Source organism: Ammospiza nelsoni, chromosome Z, assembly GCF_027579445.1.
Source record: "Ammospiza nelsoni isolate bAmmNel1 chromosome Z, bAmmNel1.pri, whole genome shotgun sequence".
NCBI classification, from domain to species: Eukaryota; Metazoa; Chordata; class Aves; order Passeriformes; family Passerellidae; genus Ammospiza; species Ammospiza nelsoni.
This window is the reverse complement of record NC_080669.1, coordinates 70,788,239-70,811,726: the sequence shown is the minus strand read 5'-3', so window position 1 is coordinate 70,811,726 and position 23,488 is coordinate 70,788,239. Positions and strand designations below refer to the sequence as shown.

Here is a 23,488-nt window from a genome sequence, read left to right as displayed (position 1 = left end):
CATGCTTCTCTGTATTTGATTAAACATGTTGTACAGAGTGGAAGATACCAGATTCTGCTGGAGTACAAAGCTGAGGAAGTGTGATCTAGGTTAACTGTATAAGAGAGTTGGATTTACTGCCTACACACCCCACATAGATGAACTTAACTCAGTCTTAGATATTCCCATGAGCCACTTCTTTATAACTCTTTGGTAAATTATATCGGTAATAGAAGAGGAAATTGCTTAAATCAAGTCTCATGAGAAAGTCAGTTCAATGAAAACATTGTACTTCCTATGACCAGTAAGAGCTGAATTCAGGTTTGTAAGACAAAGTACAGCATGAAAAGGTTTATTGCTGGCAATATAAATGTTCACTGTAAACAGTATGACTAGTGTAAGTCACCACATTAGTCATTTTGAACGGTATAAATTCCCTTGCTATTAATGTGCTTAGGAGTTTTATATTGATGTTTAAATAACTGGATGCAGATATAACAGTATTTCTACTGTTGTAGAAGAACTGCCTGGTTCTTAAATCTTTTACTCATGCAAGTAACTCCATTAGGTTAGACTGCTCTTGATTTATACCTCTGAAATTCATTAGTTTCAACAGTTATTTCTGACTTGCAGTTTTGTAAGTGAGAAGGTACTTGATCCCATGGGACTGGGTAGATGATTACAAGTTTCAGGACAGGGATGATGCCTATGAAATATTTCAGAATCAAGATTTAAAAGGAAATGAATATGCACTTTGTTTGTTGTGACAATTTTCTTGCAGTAGTTAAAAAAATAAAACCTGTTAGCTAACCTTTATGCTTTTCGCATGAGTGAAGTAGCCTGGTCAGAACTTCGTCAAGCCTCGTTCTTATGCTTTATTATAATTACATGTATGACAGCACAGGTGAAGAAACAAACACATAGCTAGTAATGTATGGTATATGGCGGTTCTGTTTGTTACTTCAACAAACATTCATGTCACTGCATGAGTATGCATCCTCGTTTTACATTTGTTTTGTGATGCAATATAAAATAGGATTGGAAGTCAATGAGATAGAGGCAAAGCTCACTTCAGTTAATGCAGTATATAATTTAGACATTTTAAATTACAGATTATTGAGTTAGGAAAGGGAAAAAAAAGATTTCAGAAGGCAGTGGCAGTTTAGTTGACTCTTCAAAATTAAAGGTTAAAGGTATTTGTTTCCTTTTTGATGGCTTCATCAAAATGATGACTGTGGTACTGAAACAAACATGACCATATTGCCTAATGGCTTCTTTGCAGATAAAAAATATGTTTGTTATGACTTGAACTTTCAAATTCATGATGACTGCATTGAAGTTGCTTTAAGTACTGCAGAGGTTACTTTTGTTTGTTCAGCATAATAAAAATATGCTTTGTTTCACTCCTTTTTACTTGCAGAAACAAGGTGGTGACTCACTGGGATTCACAAAAGGGGGCATAAACTACCAATTTATATTATGTTGTTTTTTGTGTTGAAAAGAAATTATAGAAAAGATGAATGAGAATGGAGGAAATAATTTATTTCCTTTTGAGCATTTTAATGAAAAATGTAATGTTGCCTGGAACTGCAAGCCCATGGTCACAGGTTTGCTGTGTAACATTGCATTACTTTATTTGGCAGGGATGTGAGCTTCCCAGTTCCTGCAGTGCTCATGAGGCAAAGCTTGCAGTTGCAGTTATTAATGCCTGTAATTACTGCACTTGAATTTTAACATTTCACGTGACAAATGTGGGAATGGCTTTCTTCACCATCTCCCCCCAGAGGGATATTTTAGGCTGATATATCTGTTGGAGTCTACAATTCATAAAAACCCCTCTACCACTGTCTGTTCAATAATAAAGGACCTGTGTTCATTAATTTTTAGCTATTTTTTAAACATCATTCTAGTAGTCACAACCTGTTTATCAGTCCTAGAGAAGAGGTGGCTGAAACCCCTACCAACCTTCAAAGAAATTTTTCAAGTACTGTAGCGACATTTTTTTCAATTTAATGCTTGAACAATCAACACAGTGCCCAATTTATCTTCAGCTTCTCTCTTTTTATTCATTCTTAACATCTCTGATGGCATATCTGTATGCCCTCATCTATAGGGAAGTGTTCAAAGGGTGCCAATACACAGCACAGCTCAGATATTGTCCTCCCATGAAGACTGATGCATGTTTTTCTCAGAGCTGAAGCTACAACAGAGACGGGTAGGGGTCAAGCTCAAGCTCTACCTGTGTCATAACTTTTGCAAAGAATATATATTTACTGGGGGCTCCTGTTACCTGCAGCATGAAAGGCTTTGCTTCTCATCCACGTAGGACTCAAACATCATTTTCACAGTGTCTTTATTCAGGCAGCTTTTCCTTGGCTTTATTTACCTGATGGGGGTCTTTGGGATTTCTGTTTTTGTGATGTGGCTTCAATATTGCTTTTTTACTTGCACTTTTAGAAGTAGCACCATTTTTAATTAAATGTGATCAAAGCATAATTTATTTTTAAAAAATCAGTTAACCTTTCCCACTTTTCAGAACTCAGTAAGGCAGAGTTCATAATTTCAATAACAACAGGATTTACACAAACATATAATCTAAAAAAAGTTGCTACAGTCCTGTTAGAAAGGATTCTTCCTCCTGCATAGTAGTGTACATTCAATTAATAAATTTTAGTGTGATCTAGCATGGATTAGAATTAAGGCTATGATACAGTTTGAACTTATTCTTTTTAATACCTAAATTAATCTTACCTGCTGATTTTTACTAAAACTTGTTTGTGTTAGAAACTTTCTGGGTTTTTTAAATGATGTAAAACACTTTATATTGCTATTTGGTTGTTAGGTTTTTTTCTCTTTATTTTTCAGAGTAATTCCAAGTACTAAATAAAGTTGCCAAGAGAGCACTAAAGTACTGTAATTTCAAAAAGCAGAGTTTCATTTGACAATATTTGTTTTAAAATACAACTGTACAAAGTAACCTTTATGCAGAAAGTGTGATGTAGGAAGCTTTTTCCAATTCACCTCAACTTTTAAAAGTTATGGATCAGTTAGGAGTCTCAGAGGAAACATAATTCAGTTTATGTTGCTAAATCTATTTTATAATATATTTTTAGTTCAGCATTTCTCTATATAGAAAAGTAGAACTTTGATTTTTAAAAATAGTTTAGAAAAAATCTAACTAGGAATTTGGAACACCACATTTAAATGTAGCTTTTAGTTTACATTAAATTATATTTTAGAATTGAGACTATAAATGTGCTATAAAAGTTATGTTCTGTAATGCAGTAGAAAGCCCGGAAAAGTAAAATTATGAGAAAAACTATTTTTATAGATGTAATCTCAAATCAAATAAATCAACTATCTTGGTTTGAGACAATGGGCACTCTGAAATGAGTAACATACCCCTTGATTCCAACCAATCCCTTTCCACCAGTAAGGAAAGAGATATGAGTAGATAGAAGTGAAAAAATATGTCCCAAACCTGTTTAGTAACAGAATGCCAACAGGCAAGGGAAATAAAAGTAAGTAACTTTTTGACAGCAAACTGATAAATCTCACAACTCCCAGGGAAAAAAGAGAGGCCCCAGTGCTGGAAATGCCCTTTCACAAGACGTGTCCAGCTGGAGGACAAGGGGGAGGTGATGTCACACCTCCATAGGCACTCTCCGGACAACCACATCTTCCCCTCTGGAGCGGGAAGCCAACAGCTTGAGCTGCCTTGACCAGCAGGCACCTGTGGGACTTGGCCAAAGGCAGCTCAAAGCCACCAAATGCAGCCTCTCCAAGATGCGCAACACCCCCCCAAAATTAAAAGAGAATCCAAAAAGGAAAGGCAAAACCTTTGCCTGAGCAAAGACCAAACAGCCCACGAAGCATATATCACGCGGCAAAGAGCCGAAAGCTGCCCCTGAGAGAGGATTTTAAAATTGCCCAAGACAATGTTTCCAGGCACATGCACAGCATACCTGCTTTGTGGAATCTTACAGTAACAATTTTTGGGCATAGATGGATATGGAATACAATAACATAACTGTAAAAAATCCTAACTTAGATACTGAATTAGAATGATATAAAAAATTATAACCGACCTCAGAATATCAATGTGTTTTAATCCTACTAACAAATATGAAAATTAAAAGGCTGGAGTTTATTTTTCAATTGAAAGAATTAATGTGTTACTTTTTTCTTAAAACAAAATAAAGCAGCATGTAAGCAACAGAAGTGACAATATCTTGAAGAACATAAGGCTGAGCTACTTTATTTTAATGGTTGTTACTAATTTTCGGCATTAGCTATTTGAAAAGCCAAACTAGCTCCAGGCAAGTGCCCAGACAACATTTCTCCATTCAATTAACTGAAACATAAATGAAAAATACAACAGAAGGCTAAAATGGTGTATTTTAATTCAGTAAGGTGATATGCTTTCCTCTTGATTTGAACTTGAATGAAACAAACTCATTCATTTGAATGAGAAGAAATGCCAGTAGTTAAATGGTAAAGTGTTGTGTTCCCACCATGTTGAAGGGAGGCCGTACGATTTACTTCTATGGTATTGTGATGTTTCTGCCTAAATAGCCATGTGGTTTTTTTTAACTTCACTCTTTTGCAGTTTTCTTTATTTTTCATATGCAGGTGGTTCAAAAGGGAATCTTAATTTTTCCACTTGAACCGTCCTGTCCTCCAGACTGAAGATTCAATAAACTGGGCTAGAACTCCTGCTTACAGTATAGCCTTTTTTCCATCTAAGAGACTCAAAAAATTCTTCAGGAAGAAGGGGTGTATGTAAGACCAAGCCCAACTTGGGCTTGTTCAGTTTCACTATTCAGAAGCAGCAACACTTTGCAGATATCATGTCCATTTAAAACAAACCTGAAGAAAAGGGAATATGGGAGAAGCAGATATGAATCTTGAGAACAAGGTTCCTGCCTCTATTATACAGAGATATCTCCACAATATGAGCAGTTGAATTTCTGTTAGTTAACCAATAAAAAAAAACTTTAAATTTCATATTATGTTTGGGAGAGACAGAGCCCTCATCTGAGTCTGCAGCTCAGATGTCTGAGCAGCTCTGCTGCTCTCCTTACGGTGATCGGTCCTTCAGCCTCAGTGTGCTGGAGATCTGTCGGGGCTGACCCAACAGTGGGGTTTTGGAGAAAACAGCTGGAGACTGAGAAAGTGTGGTCACTACTGTAGTACCTTACAGTGAAAAAACGCTATCCTAGTCCCCCCAAAACCTCCACTACACAGTTCTATTTCTTGCAGTATAAGTTGAGTTTAGGTTACAGGTCTGGAATGAACATGGACCTTTACGAGGTATGGGTGCTTTAATTTGGGTGGATCAGTGAACAGCTAACAGCTTCTGCAGAGCTTTTTTGCCCCTAAATGGTGAACCAGAATACTGGTTTTAAGATGCTTAAGACTTGCTTGTCTGGAGTGATTCAAGAAGGAAAGGGAGTGGCAGTTTTCTGCAGTATCATTGAACACCGTTACATGATAATGACGACGAGCCAACAGGGGTCAAAATTAAGGGCTATGAACTCTCCTTGTGAGATTTCAGATTTACATTTGAAGTTCATTTTTTTGCCTGGTTTTGTTAGACCTCTTAAAATCCCTACGGGCTCACTATTCAAGCTTGTCTTGGTCCCTCTTAATGGTATCACATTTGTCTGCTGTGTCAGCTGCACCACTCAGCTTGGTGTCTTCCAGGCCATTCTGTCATTCTGTTATTCTTGGTGTGCTGGTTTTACCAACAGGGAACTAAACTCCAAATATGCCACTTGCGCCCACCCCTTCTGATGAGGGAGGGACAATAAGGAGAGATAATGTGATGAAAATAACAATTTACTAAAATCACAATAACCACAGCAGTATCAATAGTAAAACGTATTCAAAAAGAAGGTGGCTTACCCACAAAAGAGCATTCACCACCAGGAACAAAGAAAAACACTTCTCAAAGATACCACTAGGTGTGGTCTCCAAACAAAGCCAATATGGTGAGGAGAGCTTCCACAGCATAGTGTTCTCTCCCACCCTTCCACCCAGCCCAAAAAGAATGAAAAGCAGGGACAAAACAAAACCGGGAGGCTAGTTCATCTGGAAAAAGGAATTGTGCAGCTGCTGGCCAAGCTCAGTCCTCTGCACTTTCTTGAACTGCCACCTCCCACTCTGCTGCCTGGAGCTGCCCACCTCAATACTGCAGCTCCCATTGTAGAGCTACAGAGGAAAAATGGGAGAAGGGAAAAAAACAGGTGGGCAGCAGAAGAGACCAAGTCCTCCATGGTTTAAGAGCATAGTCCACTCTGCTTTTGTGACCAAGGCAAGAGTGGTAAATTCTCAGTTTCTGGCCCTGGCTTTTTCCTGCCAAAGCTCTGCCCCCCAAGCATGATGTGAGTAGTATCAAATGAACCATGCTAAAAACTCCACCCCCTTTTCTCTTTAACTGGAACACTATGAAAATGTTTTAAATATTGTCACATTATACAGAGTACACCAGAAATTATGTTTTGGAGACAAATGAAAATGCTTCAATCCAAAAAGAGTGTAAAAGTTTGAAATAGAGTTGAAATTACTTTGTTAAAATGAGATGATAAGGGTAAACTTCATTAAAATTCTTCATCTCTCTGTTTTTGATATTTTCTTTTGCCAAGGACTTTAAAACTTAGGAAATTTTTTGCAGTTCTAAAAAATGGGAAGTGTCATACCTTCATCTCCATGTGAAATACAATCCTGTGCCTATTTATAATGACTTATGTTCTCTCCACAGGGGTAGCTGATGTGTGTTTCTTTGGCTCTTTTCCTATCTTACTGAGTTTGGAATTATATCTGTACCTATCTGTCTTCCTTTCCAAATCCATTTAGGAACAAATTCATTAAAGTTCAGGAGAAACAGGTAATCTTACAGTATGTCTTCCAGTTCACCAAATCAGCAGCATTTTGTTTACTACTCAGCCCTCTGGGAGAAGAGCACTTAGCACCTAGATGTTCAGAAGATTTGCTTCTTAAAAAAAAAAATTGTTTACTGGGTAAGAAGCATCTCTTAGGTTTTTGCCCAGTAGCTGGAATGATTTCCCTACTCTTGTTCAGCTACATAGAAGTTTCAGTCAGTTTAGTTTCAGAGCTTAGTCACATAGATCAGTTTGGTGACCATATCATGTGAATAAACATAGTATAGTATGTTTAGTTGTACTATAAACATAGTACAACTAAAGTGTATGTATAGATCTGTTGAAAATGTTTGTCTACAAAGACTACTTCTAAAGATATTAGGACTTCTCTACACCCACTATCCATTTTTTTTCCTTTGGCCAGGCAATATTTCCTTATTTCTTTTTTAAAGAAATTGTGCCCTCTGTGTAAAAAAAAAAAGGAGAGTATAAGGATTTCTCAAGGATATATGAGTGAAACTGTCAGCAGTTTGTAGCAGTAGTAAAGTAGTTAGCTCTGGTGTTTCTGTCTTCAGACTGCTTTTCTGTGAGAGTGCCTCTAGGACCTGGGAGTTAAAAGTATAAAAAACAATTTAACAAGAACATACACAATGAGAAGTTTTATTGTGCTGTAGTTACATGGTTTCACTTCCTAGTGGTCCAAGAAATTGGAAGGTCTAAGTAAATTCCAGTTAAGGTAAGAGAAGGCAAAAAAGCTTTTAGTAATGCTGGTGTTACTTTGCTGTGAAAGCCACTGGCATTTAGTGAATATGAATTTCATTACACTTAAAAGATTTGGGCTTGTTTTAATTCCTTGTCAGTTATGAACTAAAGCTGTAGACCTCACAATTCTAAATGATCACTATTATTATCAGAAAATCAATGGTGTTTAGAAGACATTGCATTGCAATTACCACACATTATTCCAAGGGCTTAATTCTGTGTTCTCAGCCCAAGTTCTCAGAGGGAGTAGATCTGAACAAGGATTACAAAGCTTCATGCTGTCCCCCTTGGAATGGAAGCATGCAGATGCCTCCAATATGTTCCATGAATGGCTAGTTCTGCTAAACTGTAGAACCTCCAGGAGTACAGTTAAGTAAATTTAGGTAATCTCCTAAATTTGCTGGTTTGGATGCCCTCAGAGTGGTGAGCTAGAGTTAATCTTCAGTAAGTAACTAAATAAATAAACACCTTTAACTAGTGCAAGACAAAACACTGAGAGCTGGATGATATTGAGACCTTTGTAGCACAAAACAGGATGGATGCTTATTTTTGTTGAAATATGGCCTTTCTGTTTAAACAGTTCTGTGATGTTGTAAAATCCAGTTGCCTGTCTGAGCTGAGTCTTTTCAGTAATGTGTGCCTTCATAGACACACAAAGTAGTGGGTTTCTAATGCACTCTGAAGGCAGCAAAGTCTATAAAAGTTCAGTTACCTTTATAGGTTACTGATGGGGTGAGTACGCACTTTACAGGTCTCTGAAGACTTTCGAAGCAAGACTAGCATCACTTCAATCTTAGCTAGCACTAGCACTTCAGTCTTGGTTGAGACTAATGATAAGTCCAGGAAACACCCAGAAAGTAACTGATTACATCCCTCTGTCTCAGGGAAGCATGCCATCTCTTGCACTTGCACTAAGCTTGGCAGCAAATTTCAGTGGTTGTTATAAATAATAGAAATGTAGAAAGAGTTCAACAGTAACATGATGCTAGTGGACTGTGCTACAGGCTTTTAAAAACAGAATAAACTTTAGTTGCTGTAGTCAAAAGTAATGGAGTAGAACAGAGTAGAAGAGAATAGAATAGGATAGAATAGAATTGGAAGGGATCTACAGTGCTCATCTAGTTGACAAATTCAGGGCTGACCAACAGTTCCAGCACGTTATTAAGGGCATTTTCCAAATGCTTCATAAATACTGAGAGGCTTGGGGCATTCACAGCCTCCCAAAAAGCCTGTTTGACTCTCCTCTTGGTAAAGAAAGTTCAGTGTGAACCTCCTTTGATGCCATTCTGAACCATTCTGACACATCCCTGAATCCTAGTGAGAAGAGATCAGCAGCTTCATCTCCTTGTCCCCTCCTCAGGAAGCTGTATAGAGCAATGGAGTTACACCTCAGCCTACCGTTGGTTCTCCAGGCTCAGCCCTACTTCACAAGCTATGCCTTCCAGGTTATTCCCCAGCTTTGTTGGCCTCCTCTGGACACATTCAAGGAGCTTTACGTCCTTCTTAAATTGTGGGGTCCAGACCTGCAGAGAGTACTCTAAATGAGGCTTACCAATGCTGAGTATGATGAGATCACCACCTCCTTTGTCTGGCTGGTTATGCAGTATTTGAGGTACTCCAGGTACTGCAGTTTGGCCTCGTGGTTGCCCACATACATGGCTGACTCACACTTAGCTTCATATCAGCCAGCACCCATAGGTTGCTCTCTGCAGGGCTGTGCTCCAGCCACTTCACTCCTATTTTACACTTGTCCTGGTGTTACTTAATCCCCAGTGCAGAATCCAGCATTTCAGCTTTAAATTTCATCCTATTAATCATAGCTCTGACCTATCCAGATGCATCTGCAAGGCCTTTAGTCTCTCAAGAGGATCAACAGCAGCTCCCAGTTTGGTATCATCAGCAAACGTGCTAATGGAGCATTTAAATCCTGTATCCAGATTGTTGTTAAATATATTGAACAGAGCTGGTCCTAGGACTGAGCCCTGAGGAGCAGGACTGTTGACTGGCCACCAGCCAGATGTAACCTGGTTCGCTACAACTGAGCTCACTTGTGTTGTGGAGATGTGCCAGTTCAGCTGGAATTGCGTTTCAGAGAGAAGGCAGCATGAAAATTACTCTACTACTGATATACTCATTAGTCTTAGACAAACCAATTCCTATTTAATTTATGATAAACTAAATTGATTTGGACTCGATGATCTTAAAGGTCTCTTCCAACCTAGAATTTCTGTGATTCTGTGATTTCTGTGATTTAACGGAATGTTTTGGTATTTTTGTTACACTAGACATAAGTTACTCTTCCAAAATAAAGATATTGATGGACCACCCACACTGACTGGTGTTAATATCCTAGATCCAGTTTTTTTCTGTGAAGTGAATTAATTTAAATTGTTGCTTTTTTCTATCAATATCAGTCTTTTCTTTGTAGTCTACTTTCAAATTTTCCCAAGATTTTTGTTTTCTAATATTCTAAATATTCTTGGAATTTGTGAGTGACTTACTTCCACTTCTCTTCAAGTCGTTACTGCTGAGCTCTCAAGTTTCCTGCATGTGTATTCTTATAGATGCAAATTAAGAAATCTGAGGGGTTTTTTAAGGTGAAAGTTTTTAAGTGTTGCTCCATCCTCTTTGGTGATATCATTTACCTCTATTTGGAAAGCCAAGCCTGTTTCATGAAGTCACTGAGTTTTAACTTGAAATTACAGTAGTCTCAATTGTCCCTTTTTTGCTCATCATTGAGGAACTTGAAACTAAATCAGGAAATATCTTACAAGATTTGCAGTGTGCTAGTAGGTAAAATTCCAAATGAGCTGGAGGGGCATTCTCCCAAAGACAAGGAGATTGAATATTTGTAGGTGAGTGAAACTGAAGTTTCACATTAAAAATGAAAAATGAAAGCAGACATATTGATGACTGTGGAAAGGAAGATTTATTTTTCAAATTGTGAACGCCATGTCACTTCAGTATTTGTATTTCTATTGTGTACTGAAGAGATGAGTAAGAAGCATTTTTATTGCACCATTTGAAATTTGCATATTATCCTATGAAGTTACTATTTCCATCTTTCCTTCTTGTACTTTTTGCTCTCATTCGATAGAAGAGGAAAACTATTCCTGTTGTGTAGTCCAATGCTGTGAATGTCCTTTTTATAGTTTAATTATGTAAGTAACCAAGTCTAGTGTGTTTTACAGTACATTTCGTTAAGCAAACTAAATGGAATGCCATTTAATGATTTTTATACTTTCTGTTTGAGGACAAGTTTGGATATAGATTGATATAGAATTACCTGAAGTACTGCATATAAATTAAACATTAAAAAGGTAGATATAGCCAGACTAAGCAGCTCAGTTATAATCTTTGGTTGTGCAGTTACTGCCTCAAGGATACTTCATCTACTTCATATCATATGTCCTTCTTTTGAAAGATGATCAGTGGGTTCAAGTAACATTTCAGCTCAGAGGAAATTGCATAATTTATAGACTTTCCAAAATGAAAAACAGGAAACCAGTTTCATTAAATTAAGTCTTCCACTCCTTTTTTTCTTTTCTGCTCTTACAGATTGGAACATTGAAGGACTACTACCACTTCTACCATAGTAAAACAATTAAAAGGTCAGTTCTCTCAAGTAGAGGTACCCACAGCTTCATTTCAATGGAACCAAAGGTAAGAAAATCCATGCATGTGTCTGAGGAAAAAGCCTTTGCATTTTTTATATGAAATACTGTACCAGAGGACATTCACCTGAATGGCATATAGCATTACAAGAATTACCCTATCTGTTTTCTAAGGTTCTACTTCTCATTAAAACAAAGTGAAGAAGATACCATGCTATTAAGTATATGCTATTCTTGGAACAGAAAGTGCACGATTGTTCCTAGATGAGTACTTGAATTTTGATAATGCACTAATTACTGTGCTTCTCTGCAAAACCACACACACACGTAAGATCTATGTCTGCAGATTTCTTCTGTGAAGCAACCAGCTTTAAAAATAAAAATGGGCAATGTGGGATGGTACACTGTTCAGAGGAAAGTTTCTCTTGCTTTTTTTCTTGCCTTCTTCTGGACTTGGTCTACAAGGGATTAAAAGGAGTACTCTTTTCTGTGGCCCTTTTGGTAGTTTAACTGATCTTAATTTTAAGATCTGCATGAAAAATGGTGCCTTTTTTTGTAGCATACACTATAATAGGTAGCTGTCAACACAATTTAATTACTGCTTATAGTTAAATATAATATCTTCACGTATCCTACCCACAACACACTTTTGTTTGAATTCTTTAGTTTCAGTGATTAGTAGCTTATTCACTGACTGCAGAATTGTATTGCCTCTGGTTTTCTTTTAGAAAAAAAGTTTATTGAGGATCCCATTAGCTTTTTTATGCTGTTCATGCAATGAAATCTTGCCAACAAACCCCCAGGCCCCTGGTGTGGTAATAACAGAGTCAAGCTTTTTTAAATTATTGGATGATGAATGTTCTCTGTGAAGGGTTTGTCAGGTTTTACTCAACAAATCATTTATGAGAAGTAAAAGTTACTGGTGAAAGAGTTTGAGCACTGTACAAATTGAGCATCATAGAGGAATACTTCTGCCATCTGGAAAACTGTGTTTAGGTCTGAAGTTCCTCTTGAGGATGGGACAATACTAGGAATGTGCACAAAAAAACTGTGTTCAATGCTCTGTTGATAGGCCTGAACTGCTTAACCCTTTGAGAGCACCAGCAGCTCTGCTGAGCAGTGTATACTGAGGGTTAGCATAAACCCTCAGTATACTGTATACCCTTTTATACTACCCTGAGGGTAAGTATAGGTAAAAATGCAAAAGGAAGAGTAAGTGTTCACATCTGCATCAGTCCATGCTCTTTCCATATGTACAAAGTGGAGCAATTAACACACCAATGCAGGAGTTGCATGCATGTACCACTGTAAACTGTGATGTTACACCCAGCTTCCAGATACTCCATCTGCACCTCTGGCAGGCAGTCCAGACTACTTTGGCTAGAATAGTGAGAGACTGAGGCAGAACACAGCAGAAAATCAAAATGATCATTTGTTTATTATGCTGTTTAGGTCTTGTCTCCAATCTGTGCTGCTTTTGGTATAGACTTTCTAAATTTCAGAACCGTTACGTATCACTTCAATATTGAGAAGTTCTAGTGAGGGTTGTACAAGGTACCCAACCCTGTTTATGATTCTGTACCCAAAGAGAAGCTGATGTTCTAATAACTATATCTGGCAAGAAGTGTTTGTGTGATTCACTTTGTGACTGCTTCACTGAACCTAGGTTTGGGAACTCTTATGTGGCTGCGGACATGTCAGTAAATGGACTTGTATTTGTAGCATAAAGGCAACTTTGTCCTCAGTGTGTATAACATTTAATGATTATTAAAGCAGACTGGCAAGTTAATTATTCTATATAAGCTAGTTCTTTTAAAACAAAAGGTGTAATATTATATATAAGGCACATTGCATTGCTGTGAGAATTTGCAAGTACTGCACACTACTGTATTTATGAGTGGAATGGTATCTAATGCAAATATTTGCTGCAGATTAGTCAGCGTGGCTATTTGGGAACAAAGAAACACTGAGGTTTCTTTACTTTCCAAATAATTTAATGGTAATTAACTTAATGCTGAAAAAGCTCTCCCTTTTACATGCACGTGGAATTAGCCTGTTCTGTGTTGCATCAAACATGGATCATTAATTTGTTCCTTTACAAAATTTTTAAGGATGGAATTCTGATTGAGTATCCATTTGTTATGTAAATAGCCTGCATATAATGGAAGAAATGATGAATTTTAGTATTTCTGAATTATTTTAATGGATAGTGTTTGATGTCATTGTGTGAATGCACAATGAAAGATGTAGAACTAATAGAAAATCTTGTTTTTGTGGATTTAAATTAATGAATTGTTTTGAAAATATTTTGTTTGATTTTCTTCTTCTGGAAAAGCCTCTTGACACTGTTATAAACAATATGAATAAATGCAACGGGGAACATAATAACTGGAGTGTGGCACATATTGCTGTGGCCTAGTTAACAAGATGGGGGTTGATCAAAGGTTGGACTTGATGATCTTTGAGGTGTTTATCAGCCTTTTGTGATTCTGTGATAAGCTGAAGACATGTGGGTTGCACATTTTGACAGTTTCCCCAGCGTTAGCCTGTATTAACCTCATATCATCTGTATTTAGATGAAAAGGTAAAGGATATGCAATATAACACAGTTTTGTCAATTGTCATCCACATCCTTACCTCGAAGTGCTACGTGTTGTCATTTAGCGAAGAAAAAGATTAAAAAATTTTAGGAAAAGATGAATGAGAAAGGCTGTAATTCCCTTAACATAGATTGTAATGGAGAAAATTTGAAACGTGTCTTTTTTCTCATCATCTTTCTCAGCCAGTGAATAGTTATGTGGTGTTCTGCGTGTCCTAATGGGAAAACACAGAAGTGGAAGAAGTCTGTGGATTTAAAGGAGAGGCCAAAGCCAACTGAATGAAATCTATTAACAGAGGTTTCTGGTCTCCCTAGCCAGATGTGCTGTTTGTGGTTGGCCTTTGACAGGGGTCAATGAGAGCACCACACCACAAATCAAAAGCTTTTTTTAGCTTCACAGTTTGATCTGCAGAGTTATTTTGGTAATACTACAATGCATGAAACAATAGGAGTAGGAGCAAAAGATAAGTGGGAAGATGTACAGAATGAGTCCATAGTTGAAAGGTATCAGGAAGCTCTAATTCAGCTATTAAACAGTTGAGTGTATTGATGGTAGACAATCTACTGAAACCAGACTATTACAGCATTTCTAGGACTGAGAAGGAAGAGCTGAGGCATGCCTCTGGGTTTGCTGCAGTAGTGAAATCAAGAGTCATAAAGTGGGAAATATTTTAAGCAAAGATTGAAACTGCAGTCTGAAGGCCAGATTTTCATTAATAAAAACAATAAGGGAAACCAGGTGGAGCTTTTCTATTAGTAAAGAGATTGCAATTCCAATGAAATGTGAGAATTGAAGTGTGTATGCATGACAATAGTACATGCAAATTAAATGCACAGCACAGGTGGAATTTTTATTTTATTTATCTTTTTATTTTGAACTGTTACATAAAATGAAGAGTTTTTAGTGAAGAGCTGTGATAATCAAATTTGTGATTCATATGGCAAAAAATATCCCATTGGTAGCATAAATAATCCTAGAAGATGACTGTTCTTAAGGTAATAGACGGCAGATAAAAGATTGATAATATACTCAAATAGATGTACTAAAGTTTGTTCTGTTTTTCTCATGAGGTCCCCAGAGTTTCCCATCACAACAGAGATCTGAAAAAGACATCTGGCCCCCGTAATGCTAAAAACCAGGGAATGAATAATTTGTTTTCCTGTTAAGTATGACATCAGCCAACTTTGGAGCATAGTGCATCTTTATCAATCTCTACTAAGATGGCATCTCATATTTTTCTAATTTTAATGAATTTTGGGTAGGTTTATTTGGGGTTGGAATTCTGTTTGATGGGTCATAAAAACATAAAGACTACACAAGATAGGACCAGAAAGATTTACAGTCTTATTGAAATAAGAAATAAGGCTACCTTTACATAAGGAAGATACTCTGCTTGAGCACAATTTTGCAGTAGTGTCATGCCTTTGTCAGCTGTACGCCAGGATCAGAATACCTGGGAAAACATCACTCCCAGACACTAATATTTTATGCAGCCTGATCTAAGCTCACACAGAGTGTAGGAATATGATGGAGGAGAAAGCCTTATCTTTGCAAAATCAAGATAAACAGAACTCATGGTACCAGCATGTAAAATGCTGGCAAGCATAATTTCTTTGATTTCACAAATGATATGGGCTGTTTTCAGAGGATAGGAAAGTAATGCCAGAAGCCTGTCCTTATTATTGGTAGAACAGTTATGTTCATGAGATTGCAAAGGGAAGCAGAGCTGTAGTAGCCATGAGTAACCTGGGGCTTTTAAAGCCATCACCATGGATTTGAAGCTTGGAGAAATCAGATGAGAATGTTGTTATGGGTAAGGTGGTAGTTAGTTGTTAAACCTTAGTGAACAAAAATATTTTGTTAGGCATACAGGATAACACAACAGTTAAACAGGGGGACTAGGTAAGTTACCGATGTCTGCATGGTTAGCCATAAAATGTACAAACACACAGGGACCAATAATCAGTAAGATGCTACATGGTTGCAAAATAATAGGAACCGTCATGCTCTTTTCATGTTCAGAGTTTGACTGGAAGTTTAAGTAAGTTCTTAAATAATCCAATATTTACCACTGGGGTCCCTGTAATTAATTACCTGAAAAAGCTTGTACATGAGCAATCCTTACATCTTTAACTTAGTAAAAATCAAGAATAGGTTTGGCTGTTTTCCAAGAGCCTTCTCCTGGGTGAGTTAAAGCATGAACTGAATCACAATGAATCAGAGGAAATTGCAGTATCTCTCTATGTCACCTGCTTCTGGAGTATTAATTAGTTTCATGTAAATATGAGCAAATAGTCCTACAACTAGGATTTTTTTTTAGGGCTTTTTGAAATATGAAGTTGCTGTTCACTGATAAGAATTCTAGTAGATCCTGCTAGTTATTCTAACTGTTCATTGTGCTGTAAATTTTGTATTATTTGGTTGTTTGTTTGTTTTCTTTATGGTAATTAAAACCTGTACTTATAGGGGTGAATGTCATGTTAGTTTTAGTTCAAACTATATTCATCCCTGGGAAATAAGTGTTGCTTCAGCAGGAATCAAGAATATGTTTTGCGTGATGAGGCTGCATCACACTTTTTATTCATGACTCAGTAATGACGATTCAGCAGTTCAGAATGCACCTAGACCTAGAATAAAGATGGAGATAAATCCCAGTGAGTATAGCAATAAAGGAGCTGCATTTTGTAGCAGGTTTTTCCCTTATCACAGAATTCTATAATGGTTCAAGTTGGAAGAAACTTTTTGGAAGTCGTCTAGTCCAACCTGCCTGCAATGAGCAGGGACATCTTAAACTAGATCAGGTTGCTCAGAGCTCTGTTTGTCCTGACCTTGAATGTTTCAAGGGATGGGACATCTGCCTATTCTCTCTAGAAAACTTGATCCAGGGTTTCACCACTCTCATTGTAAACAATTTCTTCCTTCTATCTAGTCTGAATCAACCCTCTTTCTGTTTAAAACCATTTCTCCTTGTCCTGTAGCAACAAGACCTCCTAAAAAGTTTGTCCCCATCTTATTTGTCCCCTACACATACTGAAAAGCCTCAATAAGGTCTCCCTGGAGCCTTCTTTTCCTGAGGATATACAGCCTCCCCTCTCTAAGCCTTTCCAAACAGAAGAGGTACCTCAGCTCACAAACCATTTTGCAGCCCTTCTCTGGGCTCAATCCCAGCAAGTTTTCTGGTACTGAGGACCCCAGAGTTGAATGCAGCACTCCAGGTGGGTTCTGCAGCAACACAAATGTTCAGTGCCTCACCCTTTTAATCAAGTTTTTGCAACATCACAGAAACCCGGTGCTGGACCAGAGCGTTGTTTCTTTCTCAAAAAGAACCCTGGTAAAAATCCTGACTCTTCTCCTTGCCATCCTGAGTTTTATCAGGTTCCTTCCTCATCTCTTTACTATCTTAAGAAAATAATTATATGAAAATAATTAAAGACTAGAATCCTGCAAAATAATGTTTTCGTTTTTTCCAATGGGTGGGAGAGGAGGATTTAATTCCTCATTTGCTGCATTAATTAGGAAGTCAGCAAGTTAAAACCCCTCAACTAATCTGCAATTCTTTTCCAGAAGATAACAATGAGATTTTAATTGCCAAGGAGTTTTGTAAAATGACATGACAAGTGAAAAAATGGAATCTAATCTAATACTTCTTTTTAATGTACTTGAAATTAGATATATTGAGGGGTCAAATCTCCTTTGAGGCAGATGCCAACAACTGATGAAATCATGATGAAATCATGTGAAATCATGATGAAAGGGAAATCTAAGTGTAGGTAACTGAATGCAGTAATATATTTCAATAAAAACTTCCATATTCCCCAACAGTGAATATTTTCCTCTTCTAAAACTATTACACTGAATTCCTGCTGGCCATTTTGGTGCTTCTAGTAGAATACATTAAAAGGTAATTCCACTAGGAAGTTTCAATGACTATTTTTTTTGTTTGAGTACAAACAGCAAATCAGTTATTAGTTAGACATTAAAAAAGCTTTTGTTCTTCAGAAATAAACTTGTCTCACTAGTGCAACAATTAACTTCATTAAATGTTTCTACCTATTGTAAATAAAGAGAAATTACCATTATGTGACAAAATTTGTTGGCTGAAGAACAGATACTTCCTCTTATAGAAGCAATGGATTTGGCCAGTAGAATAAAAAGGGAAGGCCCTATATATTAATGTGATATTGGCTTTTCATTTTTAGATTACAGTCACCCGAGGTTCATTCTTACCCTGGTTTTGTATCCTCCACAGACAGAACACTGTTCCCTGTGCAGAAAACACCAAATTTTAGGTTGCTCTTCTTCCTAATGTTGGACCAGGTGTCCAACAGTGCTGGACAGCTGTCAGTAATCCCATTCCACTGCTCATCAGTCTTTAGGCATTGTGGTAGAGCTGCTATTAAGGTCTCTAGCCTACATGGTTAATAAGAGAGATTTTGGGTGACTCTAAAGTAGCAGGCAAGGACTCAGCAATCTCTTCACAGAAGTAACTAAAACTTTCTGGACCAGGAATAGTGGAAATGATACAGATTTTATTTGTCTCTGACTTTGATGTACTTGGAGCCTTCTGGTTTTAGAGAGGCAAAAGCAAAAGTCCCCATATATATGCAATGACCTGGGCCTTTGCAAGGGACTCATGCTATTAAGAGAAAAAATATATATAAATAGTCTATTCTGAATTTTGCAGACCAACATATGTCTTGAGCATGGTAAGTCTCAACGATTTAAAAACATTGGCTGAATTGTAGCTGGATTTTAGCTTAGAACTGTTCAAACTATAGGGGATTTTTCCTTTGAGAAATCATGTTCCTTACCCTGTCTGCACTTGGTGAATCTGGGGCTTGTGGCAATTGAAGTCCTTGGCTTTTGTTTTGTAGAGTGTATTCTCCTTTTAAAGTTATTTCCTACAAACATGTTGAGCAGAGGTTAGGACCAGTGACATTATTTCCAACTATAGCCTAGATCTTGTTACAGAAACTTGTTTAGGAACCTTAAAAATATATAGAAATATTCTTTAGGAATAACTGGGGGGAAAACTCCCTTCAGGGCATGCTTTTGCTGTGTAGGGAACAAATACTTCTGAAAGTTGATGTAATGCAATGCTACGTTCACATAGTAAGATGAAGATTCTAAATGTAACATACCTCTTGAATTTGGGGGCAAAGTGGGGAAAAATGTCTTGTACTTTTCCCTTCACTGTCACTGTGTTTCCCTTCACTGTCACTAGAGGAACCTCAACAAAAACATATTTACGTACCTTAGGAACTGAATGTAGGGTTCATACGTGATAATAGTTACAATTTTCTTGTGCAAACTGCTGGAGCTGCAGTGCTAATCCCAGCAATGGATAAATTCAGAAAAACATCTTACTAGACCTAATTTCATTTAGCATTTGATATCTTGTTTTACAAAATTAAAGTACTTAAGATACAGATAATTAGTCATCAGTACTTCTTTTGGTTCCTTCCACCCTTATATTTTATAAGTGTTAAAACAGTCCAGGATATCATAAGTGCACAGTTGACTGTACATCAGTAAAATAACAAAAACAAGGAGGAAAAAAGACTTTGTCCATCTGTTGCTTCATCAGAGAACGTGTTAGCATCACACATGTTAGCATCATGGAGTTAAAGTCTGGAGAAGTTATTTGAGCAGCATACACATCAGTATGGTGCAGCACACTGTGAGAGTTAGCAGCTGATTTGAGCAGGGACTAGTAGAGTTTGTAGCTGCTTTTGCTGAGAGTGCAAAAGGTATGTGCAGCATGCAGAATGGCAAACTTAGACATCTTTGAGTTGGGTGACTTGGTTTGGTTAGAAGGGACCTTAAAAGTCACCTCGCTCCAGCTCCAGTTTAGATGCTTTTCTGTCCATTCTGGGATAAGATTTTCTCTGCACCACTCATGTCAGAATGCTTTCTTGCTTAATGGCACATCTGTCTGGTTTGTTCTCCTATGCAAACTGGAAACGCTCATCCTCACTCCAAGTGAGACCACTATTGGAGGGACCTACAATGCATATGAAGGCAGATCACAGACTTGTGCAATGTTATTTTATAAGTGCAAATGCCATTTGAAAACAAACTCATGAACAAGAAACACAAGGAAATCCATTTGGAACCTAAAAAGGAAAAGGGTGTTACATTCCTCACACAATTCAGGAAGCACTAAAGGATTTTGCTCAGCCTTAATGATGGCAAAAGCACTTTAGGTAAATATATGTGTGGGAAATTGAAAACCTTAAGAAGACAATTTCATCATAGCAGTTACAAACATGTAAAAGCAGAAGGTTGTAAAGAAAAGATATTTACAATCCTCAGTCCTTAGATGCTAGTAGATGTTAATACTTGAGTTTCTTTACAGTTCCAGTAAAGCAGTACTTGCTCCTATGTTTTTTAACAGCAAAGTGCATTTATAGGTAAAAAATGATAGGACAACTAAATATTTTTAAAAAAACCAAGGGGAGTTAGTCCTCTAATTTTTAATCTGTGTTCTAAGAGCTTGGTAGTGAAGACAGCAGCTCTGACAGCTGCAGTGGTCTTGTGTTTCACTAAGTGTGCTTAAGCTGTTGTTAAAGTCAGTTTGCATTGAGAGTGTTAAGAAAGACAGCAAATTGGTGGTTTGGCTACTGGGCTGTAAAATTGCTGGGTGTCAGAAAGTGTCAGAATAGGAGGAACTGAAGAGAGCCTAGTTTTGAACTGTGGAAAGATGCAGCATTCTGGAAGCAGCTGATCCTGTGAGGCCAAATGCCAAAATATCAGCAGGAAAAGAGGGAGAAATGGAAAGAAAACACATTTTGGAAAGGCACATCTCAGAACTGACTGTATAGAAATTTAACAAAACAGCTTCTACACACCATTTCCTGAGGAGATCCAGCTTCCTCTGATGTTGATGATACAGGCTGTATTGCAGGACATTCATAAAAAAATGAATTAAAGTTTTTTTTCTCTCTCTCTTGCACTTGGAAAACATTCTGGCAGCAATGTGTACTCCCGACAATGGCTCAAGATTTTTATGCATCTGTCTTTCTGCTTCTGACAGGCAAGACCATAATATTTAATTCCAGTGCTTGTTATCTCACCCAGCTATTCTAAATGGTGGACAGCAAGAAATCATGAGACACATAGATAATTTGTCATATCTGGGATTATTGACAGGTTATTCACAGATTTTTGAAGGCAGGAAAAGGGAGCTGGAAAAACATCCTCCCCAAAACAATGCAAAAGAATCTCCCCTCTACCCAATTTTTTGTAATCCTTTCTTTTAGGATTATTTTGAAAAGCCAATGTCACTGAAAAGCCAGTCATCATCCTTGGCTGATCTGCTTACTCTTAACAGATCCTCACCAGTTTTAATGGTTCAGAGGAGGTGCCAGGCAGCTGTGTCCAGTTCACAGCTCTGCTGCTTGAATGTGTGCAGCCTTGATCAGACTACTTTGCTCCTTCCTGCTTCCGAGTCAAAACAGGGACAAGGCTGGAAGCTATAATAAAAGTTGAATAAAAATTCTGGCAAGTGGCAAATGCACACCAAGTGCTATGTATTTAATTCTGTGGAATTGTATTTCTCTTGTAATTACAAAAAAACCTACATTCTCCATGTAATCCACTTAAAGCAGTTGTATCTGTTGGTGTGTTGACTATCACTTATGTAACCTGTTTTTAACCTACATTATTGTTTGACCTTTTTGTTCCGTTTAAAAAAAAAAATAATTATTTAGAGAGAGAGTAAATGCTGGCACTCTCATTAGTACTGAAGTTATATATAAATATCTATAAAGGCCAGAATAGTGGTTTAACTTTACTTTGTAAATGATGCAGATTAAAAATTTCTTTTTAAGTAGCTGTACTAAATTGTGACTCAATTCACTGTTTCATCTGTAGCTGTTATAACAACTTTGTGTTTATATATACATATATATGCGCGCGTGGGCACCCACACACACACGCACACACACACGCACACGCACACACACACACTTTGTATTTATATATACTTTGTGTTTTATATGTAACAACTTTGTGTTATAACAGCTTTGTATAATGAAACCAGAATTTCTGGATTCCAAAGTTTTTTTTACTTCCAGGCTGTTGCTAAAAAACTAGTTCTCAAGAATGCAAATGCCAATAGACTCATAGCCTGTGAGATCAAAAGGAAATATTTTGATCATCCAGTCAAATCTCTTTTATTAGATGTCATGTGGCATCTGAATTAATTTCTATTTGATGCAGAGTGAAGGTTTTAGAAGTTTTTTCAATTTTAGTTAAAAATCTGCCAGCAATACAAAGTATCCAGAAGTTTTAAAAATGTTCTGGTTTTGCTTTATGGCCAGTTATTTAACTTCAACTTTCAGACAGCTCACATTCCTGTAACTATTTGTGAGTTTGAAGAATCATATTGTACAGCAGTTTGGTGACCTGCATATTGTTTGGACACTGTGACCTCAAAAACTTCCTTGTCCTCAGCTAAGAAGACATCTGAATACCACTTTCTTGTGGATCTGTTTTTGTCTTCATCATATTTGGGCTTCTTTCCTGGGTCCTTGCCTTACTGACACACTTTCCTTGCCTTACATCAAGGAAACCAGCAGAGTTTTGCAGCCCTGCTCAGTGAAGATGTTTGTCATTTTATGAGCCAAATTACACTTTGAAGAGAGTCTGAAGAAGGAATTTTGATAATAGTTGACGTTGTGGGAGCCTGACATATCATCTCTCAACTTTCACACTGTCCTGGCGAATAGTGGAAAGGCAGTCAAGTGATTTTTAAGCTGTTGCCTGATGCTAATATATGTTTGTTTATGAACTAAAGTCCAGCATGTAAAGGAACTGAATGAATGATTAGAAATAAAATAGTACTAGTAATAGGAAGATTTATGAAAACCATTGCAGTTTTTGCAGCTTCTGAAATGTCTTCCCTCATGAAAGCAGACATCTTCTGCAGCACATCTGCGATTCTATCAAACAAAACTTCAGTTTGTATATTTCAAAAGATACACGTTTGTACATTTGAAGTTTATCTTTGTTAGAAAAAAGTTGTTTTATTAGTATAGAGAGTATTCCTATATTGTAATTATATGAAAAAAAATCACATTTATATTAGACCATTTAAAGTCCTTTTCTCCTAATGAAAGACAGTGTAGAAATAGCCATAGAGATTGCTATCAAATGAAGTAAATATAGATGAAAGAAATTTTGTGAAGACTGTAGACACCACATTGCAACCCTGGAAGTCATGTGACTGGAGACCAAAAAGATCTAGTATATGCAATTTATCGCATAAATCATAGCTGTGGATATAACAATCTTTATTTTCTTTTTCTCAATTTATAATATGACCAGTGTTGTGAATTAGGAGTGACTGTTTGTGGACACACTTCAATTGCCAGAATGTGCACAGGGACCGTCCTGAAGCTGCAACAGTGATGTCACCCCTGGTTCATCTGGAGCTTTAAAATAAATGAAAGTAATCAGCCAGTTTGTTAATCAAGCATAATTAAGCATTACTCCAGCCTTTCTGTTATCTGATATGCAGAAATTGAGAGATATGGCCTCATTGGAGGCTGGCTGCATGTCTCTCACAGGTAGTTTTTGTCAGTTAATTTTGAATGGTGATGTTCATTTTGATAATGATGTTTAAGAGGGGTAGTAATCAAGCTTT

At 37.2% G+C, this 23,488-nt stretch overlaps 1 protein-coding gene across 2 annotated transcripts in view; it reads left to right on the top strand.

Moving 5' to 3' along the window:
* The window catches only part of PCSK5 (proprotein convertase subtilisin/kexin type 5), a 226,290-nt gene that overhangs the window by 12,946 nt on the left and 189,856 nt on the right, over positions 1-23,488 (top strand). For both annotated transcript variants that reach the window (XM_059491816.1, XM_059491817.1), the window contains exon 2: positions 11,184-11,288. In XM_059491816.1, the coding sequence (XP_059347799.1) occupies positions 11,184-11,288 (105 nt within the window). The remainder of the gene's footprint in view (positions 1-11,183; positions 11,289-23,488) is intronic.